The sequence below is a fragment of the Bicyclus anynana genome, chromosome 11 (genome assembly GCF_947172395.1).
Source record: "Bicyclus anynana chromosome 11, ilBicAnyn1.1, whole genome shotgun sequence".
NCBI lineage: Eukaryota > Metazoa > Arthropoda > Insecta > Lepidoptera > Nymphalidae > Bicyclus > Bicyclus anynana.
In genome coordinates this window covers 9,642,106-9,658,471 of record NC_069093.1, presented here as the reverse complement: position 1 = coordinate 9,658,471, position 16,366 = coordinate 9,642,106, and the positions used below count along the sequence as shown (strand labels likewise).

General features: G+C 36.2%; 2 protein-coding genes across 2 annotated transcripts; both read left to right on the top strand.

Moving 5' to 3' along the window:
- The first annotated feature begins 2,996 nt into the window (after positions 1-2,996).
- Positions 2,997-9,279, top strand: LOC128198511 (CLIP domain-containing serine protease B8-like). Its single transcript, XM_052884355.1, has 6 exons — positions 2,997-3,277; positions 3,990-4,024; positions 4,361-4,610; positions 6,106-6,271; positions 7,324-7,523; positions 8,699-9,279. The coding sequence occupies exons 1-6, from the start codon at positions 3,208-3,210 to the stop codon at positions 9,130-9,132; spliced, it is 1,155 nt and encodes a 384-aa protein (XP_052740315.1). The 5' UTR covers positions 2,997-3,207; the 3' UTR covers positions 9,133-9,279.
- Positions 9,280-10,103: 824 nt separating this feature from the next.
- LOC128198512 (uncharacterized) lies at positions 10,104-15,195 on the top strand. Its single transcript, XM_052884356.1, has 4 exons — positions 10,104-10,290; positions 11,222-11,385; positions 12,053-12,311; positions 15,032-15,195. Exons 1-4 carry the CDS (start codon positions 10,221-10,223, stop codon positions 15,193-15,195), a joined length of 657 nt encoding a protein of 218 aa, XP_052740316.1. The 5' UTR covers positions 10,104-10,220.
- The last annotated feature ends 1,171 nt before the right edge of the window (positions 15,196-16,366 follow it).

Here is a 16,366-nt window from a genome sequence, read left to right as displayed (position 1 = left end):
AATATCGGAACTCATGTCTGAATTACCAATTGAGCCAAAAACAATTAAAATTTTTAGAATGAATTTTAGAAATTGATTCGAACTTAATACAAAAGTGTACACTTCTTTAAATAGATTTATAACTCTAATTCAATCTAAAATGTAGTTTAAAAATCTTTGAAATCTCATTTTTTTTATTTATGAAAAATTTCGTTCCGGACGGGGCCTCCTACCACGGCACAATTTTTTAACATTATAAACACTTCACATAAATATGCGCATAAAGGGATCCAATTTGCTTTAAATCTTACCGATGTATTTGAATTTCAATTCATGTTATTATTTATTGTGTATAAAATCCATTCTGTAAATAAAATTCATGTATTTTAGATGTATTTGTTTACCTGTTTACATTTAAGAAATATATAGAAAAAGATTTTCTAAATTCAGAGTTTTGGAATCGGATAAAACATAGAAGATCGCTGTGATCTATAATTCCCGTTCCCGGCGGTATTGCAGAAAATAATATATCTAGCCTACATAATTCTCAAAATTGAGACAAATTAGTAATTAATATTAAGTAGATTGTAGAGCGTGTCATAGAAAATTGGTATGGAAAGTCCTTCATTTTATTATTTATTTATTTAGTTTTACAAATTAATTCATAAATGGTGTCACAGACAGACTGACAGGCAGACAGACAGACTGACAGACCGACAGGTCAAACATAATTATAACACCCCTCTTTTTGCGTCGGGGGTTAATAAAATGAGGCATGTCCGACAAACATAATCCTCCTTCGGCAATGGGGTAGTTTGTCAAAAAACCGGTAAAGGAAAAACCGTTAAAGATTTCAACAAACTTGTGTTTAAATAAAATCAAACAACTAGTGGAGCCCATTGTCACCGAACAAACGCTCCGACCGATTCAATCCATTGTGTCAACGAAGTGAGACTGTTTCGTGCTAATTGATTTTCATCTGCTGAAAACATTAGAGCGAGTTACCGCAATTCGAAAAGTTTGTTGGTTTTCGAGTGTCTATAACTCCAAACATTGGTTTACTCCTAATATTACATTCTTGGCTTTTATCCCACATAATTGGTGTCGTTAAAATGTTTTGTCAATCTCTTCCAATCGCTTCTGTCATTCGTAAATTGATCATCCATTTCTTTTACACACATATCCAACTTTTCTTTGGCCTTTCGTTCCTATCCTATCTGAATCCTAGATATTTAATTATTAATTCCTCAACCCCTTTCAAATTCCATTATTTCCATAAGCAGTAATAAAATAATAAAATTTTAATGAAAAAAATACAACCGATCTCAAAACCTAAAAACGTATTCCAATAAACTAAAAAGCGAAAAATAACATCTATTATCTCTACTCCATCCATCATCAGATCGATTCCAAGGATTCCAAACCTTCATTATATTATACCACTTTAAAATACTTATTGAAAAAATTTACAAACAAACGAGTCATCGATATAATTTTTGAAAGTTCTCCTTAGATTTTCTAGTATTCCATCATCAGATCTTGACACGATGGCAATGGGACTAAATGGAGAGTATACCCTCTCCTTTTTGAAGTCGGTCACTGTACAGTGATAAATTACTAAATAATGCTTTTTTCTTCCGTCCTTGCTATACATATGTATTATCGAATTGGCAAAATCTCGTACTACGAGTATTGTGTCTACGTGAATGCTTACTTTGTTTTCGTTTTCGACTTACCAATTAGCGAACACAGTTTTGTGATTCCCTTTGAGAAAATTGACAAGCGGTCAACACTGCTTTGTAACACTATTTACGTGGAAACCCTTGTCATATAAAATAAGAGACTTAACCAATGTGATCCAGGCTTTGTGACTCCCCTATTAGATTGCTATGTTTGAAAACTTTTATTTACAAGTCATTAGAAATACTATGAAGATGAAAAGAGTATTCCTCGGTGCCTCGGTGACAATACCTGATATCTGATCATCATAACTAGATTGAAGTTTATTTAACCGTCTCCAAGATACAACATCGAACCGAGTCACCTGTTTAAGCTATCACAAATTATGACTATACATGTTTAAAGAATTTTAAGACAAAGCAGTCGCTTAGACCCTATAGGATAAACAGTAAAGTAAAACAACCTGACAAGATATGTGGCAAAGATATAAAGATCTAATATAATATTCACAACGTACACTATACCTACTTCTGATCTGTAATTTTATATTGTCGAGATGAAGATGTTCATGTTGCTGATCATAATGAAAAATAAATAGAAAATATTTGGTAAGCTTTTTGTGAAGATTTTAAAATGAGTTTATTACAGTTGTTGCTTCTTCCCTTCGCCTCTACACAATAACATCAAAAATTTTCTCAGATTTAAACCAAGAGCAAGGGATCACAACCTATCTAGGTGGAAAGTTCTCATCAATACAAATTAATCAAGTCCAAACACTAGGTAATTTATGTAAACCTTTGAAGAGTTCCCTCATCTGTATTGTGGCTCCATCATCAGATCGATTCCAAACCTTCATATTATACTACCTACTATTACTACTACTACCTATTGTACTGCTTTAAAATATTTATTGAAAAAATTTACACACACACACACACACTAGTCATCAATATAATTTTTGAAAGTTCTCCTTAATTTCTCTCCTGGCTGTCCAGCGCTAAAATGCAGCCAGTATTCTTGCCACCATTCCACGTGGGCATGGTGTAGTATAGTTATTAGGATAAGTAAGCTAACTTCCTTGTTGTATTCTTTCTCATTAAAAAACATTGTTGTAAACTGTTGTATGATGATTTAATACTCCTGACAACAGATCTAATTACTACATAGGATAGGTACATTATTGATAAATACAGAAGCTAGCCGATTCGATTATATATTCGACTACACCAATTAGTGATAAGTGGCCATTGGCCATTGACCACAACCATTTTTGTTATCATATGACACTGCCAGGTACAAAGAGATTATTATTAATAACTACATATTGAAGTTCTCTATATAGTTAACTCAATCATAAGTTAAGAACAGAATACGTTGTCCTATTGGTTAAAACTTGTCTGTGATAAAGGCAAATATAAAATCATAATTCTCAATTAATTTATTTCAAGTTTTGCTCAGTTTACAAGCACTTTTGAAACGTCAGTTGAATATCTGTTTGAAGATTTTTTTGTTGAAGATTCTACCACTACACTACACATAATAAAATATATGAGAATAAACAATATGACGTGGTACCTCTATTGGATTATGGTTTTATTTGCGAGTGCTAATACAAAAGGTAAGATTTATAGTAGACCAGAACAATTTGTAGCTATATACGGTAAATCATTTAGCCATGATTACATTAGTTTTACTGCAAGTAAAATAAACACAAACAAAGTCTTAATTGTAAAGTAAACTTAATTCGAAAGTTTTATATTTTCAACCGCTGTAACACTTTTGAAACTCACTCTTATTCCCATTATTCTTATTTAGATTGAGTGGAAACTCATCATGTTTTGATAAGTATATACGGCATATACCTACAATTTATTATGTGACATCAAGTTTTGAAGTAACTTTCAAGTTTGAGTCATTAACGGCCTCCGTGGCGCAGCGATATGGGCGGTGAATTTTACAAGACGGCGGTCCTGGGTTCGATCCCCGGCTACGCCGATTGAGGTTTTCTTAATTAGTCCAGGTCTAGCTGGTGGGAAGCTTCGGTTGTGGCTAGTTACCACCCTATTGAAAAAGACGTACAACTAATCGATTTAGCGTTCCGGTGTCGATCCGGAAGGAGTATGGATTTTCATCTTTCTCCTAACAAGTTAGCCCGTTTCCATCTTAGGTAGCATCATCACTTACCATCAAGTGCTATAGTAATCAAGGGCGAACTTGGAAAGAATAAAAAAATATATATTTTCGAGTGTTTTTTAACCTAAAATATGTTGTTAGGTGTACATTAGAAGTAAATAATTGAATCCTTGTTTTAAATTAAAAATTTCCTTCAGGATCAACGGTGGCATCTTCATCAGTAAACAATTATGTGAGTAGATTGAAATACCTATTCAATACAGTCTTTGTTTGAGTTAACGAGAATCTGCATAAATCCAAATTGATATTATTATTTGTAAAATATAAAACATTTTTCAAACAAATGTTTCGATTAGCGACTAAATAATCTTTTTTGCATAAAAATAGAACCGACTTCAAAGACGTATTTCAGTTATTTTGATTTTAACACAAAATTACTAAACCGATTTTTATTAGGTACCTAACAAACATTAAAAAAAAACATAGGCGTCAATTTGAGAACCTACTCTTTTTTTAAATCGGTTGAAAAAAATGACAATTACGTGATGTGCGTTTTCAACCTACTTAGGAACGATATCCAAACTCAAGCTCTTGGACAAATGAAACCAACGAAGGAAATAAACTGCCACATAGCACTAAAAATATTATTAAAAGATCTCCCAGTCCGTATGAAGGAGAACCATACCAAAACAATTTGTCATCTGGAAATAGATATGCATTTTCTCGGAGTAACCAATGTTACACGGCAAGCTTGCTGCCTACACCAGAAAGTCTTTGCTGCGGTATAAGCACTCCTTTCCTCGATGGTACTGCCACAGGTATGAAAATGTTTCTTGCTTGTTACTATTACGATATCACTACAAAACGGAATTTTACAATAGATTACCCTAAAGGCTTGTTCGGACTACCTACTTTAGCAGTTTAAAAGGAGAACCGACAAAAATGTACGGGAGCCTGTCTAAATACCAATAACAATATGCGATATATCATTGGATAGGTTTTTTATGTACTTTAACTTTGTTATGGCAGGAGCAAAAGTGCTGTTTGAAAAAGGTTATGGCAAAAAAAAATTTTAATAAAAAAAATTCAACCGACTAGCAGCTTGAGTTGGAAGTCGGTTGAATTTTTTTATTAAAATTTTTATTTTTTTTATTTTTAGTGTTAGCATACCCACTGCGTGTGTACAGTCACAACCTATCTAAGTGGAAAGTTCTTATCAATACAAAATTATCAAGTCCAAACACAAGGTAGCTACTGTGAGCCGTCGAGGAGTTCTCTTCACTGTGCTTCGTCTTCATCACCAGACCCTTAATACAGTCACAATCCTTCTAGGTAGAAAGTTCTCATCAATATAAATTTATCAAGTCCAAACACAAGGTAGCTACTGTGAACCGTCGAGGAGTTCTCTTCACTGTCCCTCGTCTTCATCACCAGACCCTTAATACAGTCACAATCCATCTAGGTGGTAAGTTCTCATCAATACAAATTTATCAAGTCCAAACACAAGGTAGCTACTGTGAACCGTCGAGGAGTTCTCTTCACTGTCCCTCGTCTTCATCACCAGACCCTTAATACAGTTACAACCCATATAGGTGGAAAGTACTCATTAATACAAATTAATCAAGCCCAAACGAAAGGTGACTGCTGTAAATCCTTGACGAGTTCCATCGTCTGTGTTTCGGCTCCATCATCAGACCAACTCCAAACCTTCCTAAAGTTGTAGTGGTTTAAAATACCTTATGGAAACACTAACAAACGTACTAGCCGTCTCTACAACTTTCGAAAGTTCCCCTCAATTTCTCCAGGATGCCATCATCAGATCCTGACATGAAAAAAATGGGACCATCCTGGAAGTAAACCCTACAAAACAAAAAAAGAATTTTCAAAATCGGTCCATAATTGACGAAATTATCGCTGGGCATACATAAAAAAAAATGAAATAAAATAAAATAAAAAAAACATACATACAGCCGAACGTAGAACCTCCTCCTTTTTGGAAGTCGGTTAAAAAAAATAATTATCATCAATAGGAATGCGGATTGGAAGGATTAAGAAAATTCACGTCAATTCTTTCGTTTGAGGCACGTGGTATTTAATTTCTCATCACATAAGAAATTAACTCCGGAAATTTAAAGCCAAAATTAAAGCCGGAAGTGCATGCCCCGGACTGGATCGAACCTACACCTTCTGAATCAACAGAAGGTCATGTCCACTGGGCTATCACGGCTTCACTGAGTTACATTTTAAACTCGTTTGTAAACAAAGTTCATTTTGAATTAAATGTAATTTGTGTTTAACAACATATTTTTATAGATCGCCCAAATGATGTGTTCCCATGGTCAGTCTTTCTGAGTTCAACATTCAAGGATGACAAAAATAATGTGCTATCAATATTCAGCTGCGGGGGAGCCCTAATTAGTCGTCATCATGTCCTGACCGCCGCTCATTGCGTCAAACGACCAAATGTTACATTAGTAAAGTAAGTAGTAAGTAAGTCTATTATTATAAATGTGAGTAGATCAAATAGACAAAATTGCAAAGAGGTTCGAAAGCTAATCATAAGGGCCGCATGTCGCTTCCTCGACAGGAAGGTAAAGTTATTTTTCTTAACATTTTAGGGTTCCGTACCTCAAAAGGAACAAAACGAAAACCTTATAGGATCACTTGGTTGTCCGTCTTTCCGTCTGTCTTTCTGTCAAGACCTTTTGTCTGAGGAACGCGTGGAGGTATCAACCTGACATTCATAATCAATACTCCGGTCTACTGTCCCCTAGAGCTGTGAAAAAAAAATGTAACTTCTAAGCCACAGCCTACAACGATACAGCCGTTTATGCTGTAATTTTTTGACGCTTACAATCACAATCAAAACCTACAGGTTACTTCCTGGAATCAGAGTCTTTAAATGTTGTAGAAAACAATGTATTATAACACAGATAAAGAAAAATTGCAAAAAGCATAAATTAGCTACATCATACAATAAAAAAAAACAAATTAATAAACTTGAAAATACCACCCTACCGATAAAGACGTACCGCCATGCGATTTATCGTTCCGGTACGATGTCATGTAGAAAAATAAAGAAGTGTGGATTTTCATCCTCCTCCTAAGTTAGTCCGCTTCCATCTTAGATTGCGTCATCACTTATCATCAGGTGAAATTGTAGTCAAGGGCTAACTTGTTAAGAATAAAAAAATAAAAAATATATATTGTTGGTTTTGGTTATTATCATACAACTTGCTTGTATTGATAAACAAGTGATAAAGGAATCGAAACGATAGGGACCTTTGTCTTAAATTTATGCTCCTCCAGCTTTTCACATTGTAATGTTATTGATCTCATTTAGCAATAACAATATCATAATATTTACCCACAGGTTTGTACGAAACCCTCCGTGTGCGAGTTCAAGTCGCACATGGCCGGTTTTTTAATTAATTGAATTACTTATTGAAATGAATCATAAACCAGCTAATTTTATGATATGTTTTACTCGTATTGTGTACCTATATGATTTAACTTTAATAAATTTTCTAGGGCAGAAGTGGTACTCGCAATGTATGGCAGCGGTTGTGGTCTTCGAGCGATGCCTAACAATCCATTTGAAATTGTTCCCGATTGTACATCCCCAAATATTTTGGTTGAAAATGTTTATGTTTACGACCATTATCAAAGTGAAAAGCTTTCATATAAACACGACATAGCAGTCTTAAAGCTGGAGAATTATACATCTGCACGTAAGAAATTACTTTTCTATTTAAAAGGCGGAAGGAGGTTTTATTCGTCAATTGAATCTTCATAGGTGGGTACGAGTACATTATGTACTGAGGCCCTGATTGTTTGATAAAAATTTGAAATTGGAACAAATTCTTGTCTGTGGAATGCGTATTTTTTTTTTAAATTTCATTTTAATTTAGTTGCGAGCTGCGTCTGCAAAAAGAATTTGAACATTGAATACTGTACTGAATTATTTTTATTTCTCGCAGTCGTAGTGAAAGTATAGTGTAACATGCGGGGCTAAACCCATTTTAAACTCGATTTCTATTTAGCGGTCTTCGCCTTACAACTCGTGCCCTTAAAATACCTCGTATATAATGGGTCTTTTTAGCCCCTTGTATAACAATCTACTATTGTATTTAGGTACATATTAATTGATTGCATGAAATGCATTATTTGAAAGCAAGGCCTCATCAACAACCGTCATCATTATCATTATCATTAATTATTAGTATACGATTAATTATCCTAACGGTATTTAACGGCCTTCCACCAGCAGCCTAATTCACTAACTTTGCCGTACCTTTAGTTAACATATTATACGAAATTAAGATTCTATGTAACAAATGTCAACTGTTGCTCAGTGACAACCCTTCATGGATATCACACACAAGGTACATAGATGACTGATCACCAAACTTACTAAGCTATACAATAATAACTTATTTTTTTCATCATCATCAACATCATCATCATATCAGCCGATGGACGTCCACTGCTGGACATAAGCCTTTTGTAGGGGCTTCCAAAAATCACGATACTGAGCCACCTGCATCCAGCGAATCCCTGCGACTCGCTTGACGTTGTCAGTCCACCTGGTGGGGGGTCGGCCAACACTGCGCTTACTAGTGCGTAGTCGCCATTCCAGCACTTTGGGACCCCAACGTCCATCGGCCCTTCAAACTATGTGCCCCGCCCATTGCCACTTCAGCTTCCCAACTCGTTGAGCTATGTCGGTGACTTTGGTTAGATACTCCTAACATATCTCGTTCCATCGCCCGCTGTGTGATTCTGAGCCTTCTTATGAGGCTTCTTATGAAGCAACTAAGTCTTGGAACCATAGGTCATCACTGGCAACACGCACTGTTCGAAGACTTATTTTATTAGTTGATACAATTGATTTTTATAATTACAGAATATGTGGCACCTATTTGCCTCCCGAAATTCAACATAGAAGAAAAGAAGCAACTTTTTGCAGATGAACCGATATTTGCAGCGGGATGGGATCGAGTGAGGAATCTATATGGATACTACGCTCGCGACTTGGGCATCGACGGAGACAATTTTATGAAACTGGCAACACTGGTCTACCACGTACCACGTACCGAATGCCTGCAAAAGTATCCGCTATTAAGTTTATCGCACATCTGCGCAGCTAGCGCTACGGGTGTAAAGATACGTGAAGGAGACTCTGGAAGTCCCCTTATGATGATGTACGAACAGAATTATTATGTGATTGGTGTAGTTAGCGCAGTAAGAGATGTCCAAGATGGTGGCAAGGCATTGCCGTCGCTGTTTACAAATGTGTACCGTTATTTCTCATGGATTAATAAAATTGTAAAACATTAAAATGCATTAATTTTGTTAGAATAATAGCAACATTAAACACTAATTATATCTGTGGCTGAACTAACTTTTATATTGTCTGTGACAGCCGTCTCTCTTATCTATGTTAATGGTTGTAAAAAGTTCTAGAAATAAAACGTGGTTTAAGAATATAGTCTTTAATTAATTTTCTACAGGTTATGGGCCCAGGCATGCCCACCTGTTTAAAGAAATCATCATCATTATCATCATCAACCCATATTCGGCTCATTGCTGAGCTCGAGTTTCCTCTCAGAATGAGAGGGGTTAGGCCAATAGTCCACCACGCTGGCCCAATGCGGATTGGCAGACTTCACACCCGCATAGAATTAAGATAATTCTCTGGTATGCAGGTTTCCTTCCACGATGTTTTTCTTCCCCGTTTGAGACACGTGATATTTAATTTCTTAAAATGCACACAACTGAAAAATTGGAGGTGCATGCCCCGGGCCGGATTCGAACTCACACCCTCCGGAATCGGAGGCAGAGATCAGATCCACTGGAATATCATGGCTCTTATTAAAGACTTACCTATCATAAACATGTTGGTTTCTCAGACATTATTTTTTATTTCATGTGGCTTTTTCAGTAACGACTAAAATCAACACCACGTACACTAGGGTACACTAGGGTAGGGGTAGGGTAGGCGTAAGGTAGGGATACGGTAGGGGTACGGTAGGGTAGGGTAGAAGTAGGGTAGGAGCAGGTTAGGGGTAGGGTAGGGGTAGGGCTGAGTCCCTACTCATCCCCTGTATGGTAGGGTATCTGTAGAGTGGGAGTAGGGTAGGGTAGTAGTAAGGTTTCACGCGGACGAAGTCTCGGACGTCCGCTAGTATTAAATATTAAACGTGGCCTAGATAATCTTGTTAGCAATTAGTGGTAAGATCCCATTAACCACAAACATTTATGTTATCAGAATCAGATGACAACAACATAGCTTCAAACATAATTACAGACATTTGATATTTCTCATTTTTAACTGTAAGTATACAAATACTCAATCAGAGGAAGTCACCGGACTACGTTGTTTGATTGGTCAACGTAATCTGAGACATAGGAGAATAAAAGAAAATATGACAGATATAAATAGGATAAAATGCCTTTTTTGGACTTATGTTTTATTTGCCAGTGTCATTACAGAAGGTAAGAAATACGATACAGATCCAATTATTTATTGCTTAGAGTATTGTTGTTGATAAACGTGAAGTTAAATACTTTAATTCACCTATACATGCGAATGCCCTTCTATATTGTTCATTCCATCAGAACAAAAAATAATATGATACCGCGGCTACACATAGCTTTCTAAGTAAGCTAAATCTGGCACAGGAATTAGCATAATTGTTCAAATAAGTGCGCAAAGAAATGCACTTTGCCGAGTTGTGTCAGTTCAATCATCATCATCATCATCAGTTAAAGTAAAGTACAGTGCAGTTGCAAAGCAGAATATAGAAAATTAAATGTTCAAATATGTGCTATATAAAGAACCGGCATAACGGAACATAAAGTAAATAGCTAATTCCAAAAATTTGTATTCGATTTATTGTGACTGAAATAGGATATCGGAATCATTCGTATCGCACCCATAAAACAATAGGTAATAATACAACAAACAATAAATATAATAAACATAAATATAACTTGAAAATAAATATAAATAAAATAAACAAACAAACAATAGCAATAGCTAATGTCGTCATAAATTGTAAATTATTATACTGTATGATTTTTTTAAAAAAAGCAACTGTTGAGTTTCTTGCGGGTCTCTTCTCATCAGAACCTGCCTTCCGAACCAGTGGTAGAATCTTTACAAATAGTCAACTGACGTGTCAAAAGTGCTTTTAAACTGAGCCTACTTGAAATAAATGATTTTTGATTTGATAATAAGATTTTAATGGAAAAATCTTCATATAAAACCAGACTTATATTACAGACATAAATACAGACAGACACAAAACCAGACTTATAATACAGACATATTTACAATATATAATTAAAATTAAATATATAATTTATACACAAACAGACTTATAGGTATTTTATGTTCTGTTGAATACTTACATTTGTGTTTTAGGAACTACTCATAATTGTGAACGATGTGTGAAAATGGAAGAGTGTCCATCTTTATCACTTATTAATAAAGGTGGCCCGAAAGTGGAACTTGTTCCTTGTAAAATACAACAAAACACTGGAGGATCAACTGTAGATGAAGTTACATCTATATCTGAAGAGAGTCATGTAAATATTTTCTAAAATTTTATCACTATAATAAGTCCGACTTTAATTTCGTTCGTTATCAACCCATACTCTCTCAGAATGAGAGGGTTAAGGCAAATAGTCCACTGGCCCAATGCGGAATTGGCAGACTTCACACACGCAGAGAATTAAGAAAATTCTCTGGTATGCAGGTTTTTTCACGATGTTTTCCTTCACAGTTTGAGACACGTGATATTTAATTTCTTAAAATGCACACAACTGAAAAGTTGGAGGTGCATGCCCCGGACCGGATTTGAACCCACACCCTCCGGAATCGGAGGCAAAGGTCCACTGGGCTATCACGCATTCCTTAATTTACTATTTAAAATGTTTTAAAACCTAAAGTTTGTCTTTAAATTACATAAACATTTTTTTTAAATATCTAACATATACGGGTGTTAATGGATCAATCAAGTAACTCAAGTATCCCCTATTTAATTATCTAAAACTAATTTGATTCATCATCATCATCATTATCAACTAGGCTCACTGATGAGCTCGAGTCTTCTCACAGAATAGGTTAGGCCAATAGGCCACCACGCTGGCCCGATGCGGATTGGCAGACTTCACACATGTTAAACATTAAATAAAGTGAAGATGGACAGCTTTTAGAGGTTACGGTGATAATTTAATTCTTTATTCTTCTCAGGTGTGTTGTCCAAACTTACATACCTTGGAAAAGGAAAATAATATCTCAACTGATATACCTAATAGCGATTCAATTAAAAGTGTTATTAAAAGATCAGCAAATCCAGACAGAAGACCTTGGCAATATGGGAACAAGAATAAACCCTCTAATAGTGTTCTTAGTTTGGGTGACCATTGCGCAGCAAAAGCAAGCTTACTGCCTAACCCTGATACTTTATGCTGCGGTATTAATATTTCTGAACTGGACGATATTGTTAATAGTAAGTACATTTTATTTTTTTATTTGTTATTTCATATACAAGGTACAAGATATATAGGTACAAGATAATCCTTGGCAGAATCAAGATCGGGAGCCGCAGCAGAAAAAGTCGAAACCGCTGAGAGGCACAAGTAGGTCTCTCACTAAGAGTTGTTCCTTTTGCCGTGGAGACCCTTGGGCTCCATGGCCCAAGATAGTCGCAGTGCCAAAAAAATTTACTAATTATTTCACTGCGGCTAGTTGCCTCGACTGGTGATAAAAAGCATAGCTTAGTTTTTTTCGCAAAGGATCAGCTGGCTGTCTAGCGAAGATATGCAGCCAGTATTCTTGCCACCATTCCTCGTTGACATGATTTGTATAGTTTTAAGGATAAGTTAGCTTAAGTTCCATATTGTATTATTTCTCAATAAAAAAAGGTCTTAACTGCAATCTCACCTGATGTCAAGTGACGATGCAGACGAAAATAATAGTGGGGTAACTCAAAACCGGCAAGCGCAGTGTTGGTGGACCCCCCATTAGGTGGACCGAAGACATCAAGCGGGTTGCAGGCAGCCGCTGGATGCTGGCGGGTCGAGACCGTTGTGCTTGGAGGTCCATGCAAGAGGCCTATGTCCAGCAGTGGACGTCTATCGGCTGATATATGATGATGATGAACTCAAAAGAGATTAACATACTAGACATCTTAGCTGTAGCTACCTTTAATGATTTTTGCGGGGCAGTACCGAAAAGTTTAGTCGGTTGTCTATGCCGGTTAGGTGGTAGCTTGGCACGGCATCTATCACCAGACCATGAGCCAATATAGAAATTTCCATAGAGTTGAATCCAAGTCCTCTCTATTAAAAATCAAAACAATACCACGGATGCCACATGATATAACAATTTAAAAAAAAAGGAAAAATGTCATTGATTTATTACTATAAATGTTCTACAGCTTAATCTATAATTTTTGTATTTTTATTGTGTTCTAATTGTTCAACCTATTGTTCTATTTCCTTCATATTTTATAAGAAGGACTTATAATCAAATACCTACTACCTAATATATTGTACACCAACAGAATTTACAAACAACCAACATTAGCACAACTGGCACGTCTTTGTAACACTTTTGTTACGTGGTTGTTTTAGGCGCGTGCCACTTTTGTTGTTCGTAATTCAAAAACTTTTTCGGGTATATGTACACAACTTCTTGCACATCTATCCCATACGGTTGTACAGTTAAAGAGAAAGCCACATGAATACAATACGTATGTAAGTTTGCGTTCTGTAAAAACTACAGTCATTTTATAATTCGTATCTAATTAATATAGTTTTAGCAGGTTTAAAATAAGAAAACTAATGTCGAACAAAGGTGATGATGATTCACAACATTTGTCAGGACAACTTAATTAACAAATCAAACTGTAACCAAAATAAGACCCTAGAATGGCAGAGAGAGACCTTGAGTGAAGTCACGCATTTGTGAACGTTGTGTGTAGGGTTAAAGGTACCTGACTGTTACCAAACTCTCCCCTTTTCCACTCAAGTCACTCTTCCCGCCTATCCCAAGTAAAGAATTACACAACAAGAGATGAGGACGGCTCGAACGCCACGAGCACACTGAAGCCGTCCGTATCGCAAGTCGTTGCAACGCGGCGATAACAACAGTTATTTTAAATTTTGGTAAATTCTTTATTTTGTAACTTGCCCTTTTAGTGTGTGGGTAATCCTGTATGCTGAAATAATACTACTTCTGACGTTCGAATAGACTCAATTCTTATGATAAATTCGTTTCTAGTGAGAATAAAATAATGCGGTACCGCGAAAGATGGACTTGAGTTTGTGGTAGCCATAGAAACGTCTAAACCAAATAAGAGAGGCCCATGGGGTCGAGTTTGTGTTAGCCATATAAACTTCTAAACGAATTAAAAGAGGCTCATGGAGTCGAGTTTGTGTTCGCCATAGAAATTTCTAAACCAGATAAGAGAGGCCCATCGGGTCGAATTTGTGTGAGCCATAGAAACTTCTAAACGAAATAAGAGAGGCCCATAGAGTCGAGAGTTTGTGTTAGCCATAGAAACTTCTGAACCAAATAAGAGAGGCCCATGGAGTCGAGTTAGTATTAGCCATAGAAATTTGTAAACCAATTAAAAGAGGCTCATGGAGTCGAGTTTGTGTTAGCTATAGAAACTTTTAAACCAAGAGAGGCCCATCGGGTCGAGTTTGTGTTAGCCATATAAACTGCTAAACCAAATATGAGAGGCCCATGGGGTCGAGTTTGTTTTAGCCATAGAAAATTCTAAACGAAATAAGAGAGGTCCATAGAGTCGAGTTTGTGTTAGGCAAAGAAACTTATAAAACCAAATAAGAGAGGCCCATGGAGTCGAGTTTGTGTTAGCCATAGAAACTTCTAAAGCAAATAAGAGAAGTCTATCAAGATTGGGCTCATTTATCTTGGCTTTCTGGTGCTACATGTAGAATTAATCTTGTTTTATATAAAACTACCAGAATCACAGAAATCATATGTACAAGTAGAATCCAGCGGTTTCACTCGCGTAGTTTCCATTCCCGTGTTAGTTAAAATATAGTCATATGTATTTAAATATAAATATAGCATAAGTTAGCAGGTATAAAATATAGCATAAGTTACTTCCTGTTAATGTAGCTTTCCATTGGAAATTTTTACTATCTATGATATTTGTTTAGATTTTTTTTCATGTACTTGATAACTATGTTATTTTAGATGATGTTACAAAAGATATTGATATGTTGCCTTGGACTGCATTTCTGATTTCGACGTTCGACCAAGAGGAAATATACAGCTGTGAAGGAGTTTTAATAAGTCGCCGACATGTCTTAACCGCTGCCCATTGCGTCGATAAACCTAGACTTGTATTGCAAAAGTAAGTTATAATGGGCCTGTTTTGAATGTACTACAAAGCAAGGACGGCCTCCGTGGCGCATGGATTTACAAAACGGAGGATTGAGGTTTTCTTAATTGACCCAGGTCTGGCTGGTGGGAGGTTTCGACCGTGACTATTTACCACCCTACCGGCAAAGACGTACCGTCAAGCGATTTAGCGTACGATGCCGTGTAGAAACCGAAAGGGGTGTGGATTTTCATCCTCCGCCTAACAAGTTAGCCTGCTTCCTTCTTAAATTATATGATCACTTACCATCAGGTGAGATTCTTCATCATCGTCATCATTATCTGCTGGACATTGTCCTCTTGTATAGACTTCCAAACATTACGGTCTCGAGCCGTTAGCATCCAGCGGCTCCCTGCAACCCACTTGATGTCCTCGGTCCATCTTGTGAGAGGTCGACCAACACTGCGCTTTGCGAAACCAACGCCATTCCAGCACCTTGGGACCCCAACGTAAATGTTTGATCTGATGATCTTTGAGTACAAGAATTACGATCAGATGTTAATGTTAAGTAAAGATTTAGTACAGTCAAAGCAATCTTAAAAACCTTTCAGAATATCGTGCGTTATACAAGGTTTTAGGTATCACCTAAAACCTTGTATAACACACGATATTACTAGGCTACGGAGGGGCGCGCCATATTATTATATTCAAGAAACTAAACATATAAATAATGAACAATATAGGTATATGAAACGCAGTATCTATGTAAAACTAACTCTAACTCCATTATTTTCAGGGTTGAAGTGACTCTCCCCGTATATGGTAACAATTGTGCGTTTAGAACGATGTCTGACAATCCTTTTGAAACAATTCTTTATTGTTATTCAAAAGCAGCAGCCGAGAGAGTGATAGTTCACGAGAAATTCCAACATGAATACCTTGTAAATGATATAGCTCTTATAAAGCTTGAAAATCAAATACCTGAACGTAAGTTACAATTTTATCATCATCATCATCATCGTCATGATCATCATCATCATCATCATCATCATCATCATCATCATCATCATCATCATCATCATCATCATCATTATCCACACACGAGAATTAAGAAAATTTTCAGGAATGCAGGTTTCCTTAACCGTTTGCGACACGAGATAAGTATTTAATTTCTTACATTGCACATAACTGAAAAGTTGGAGGCACGT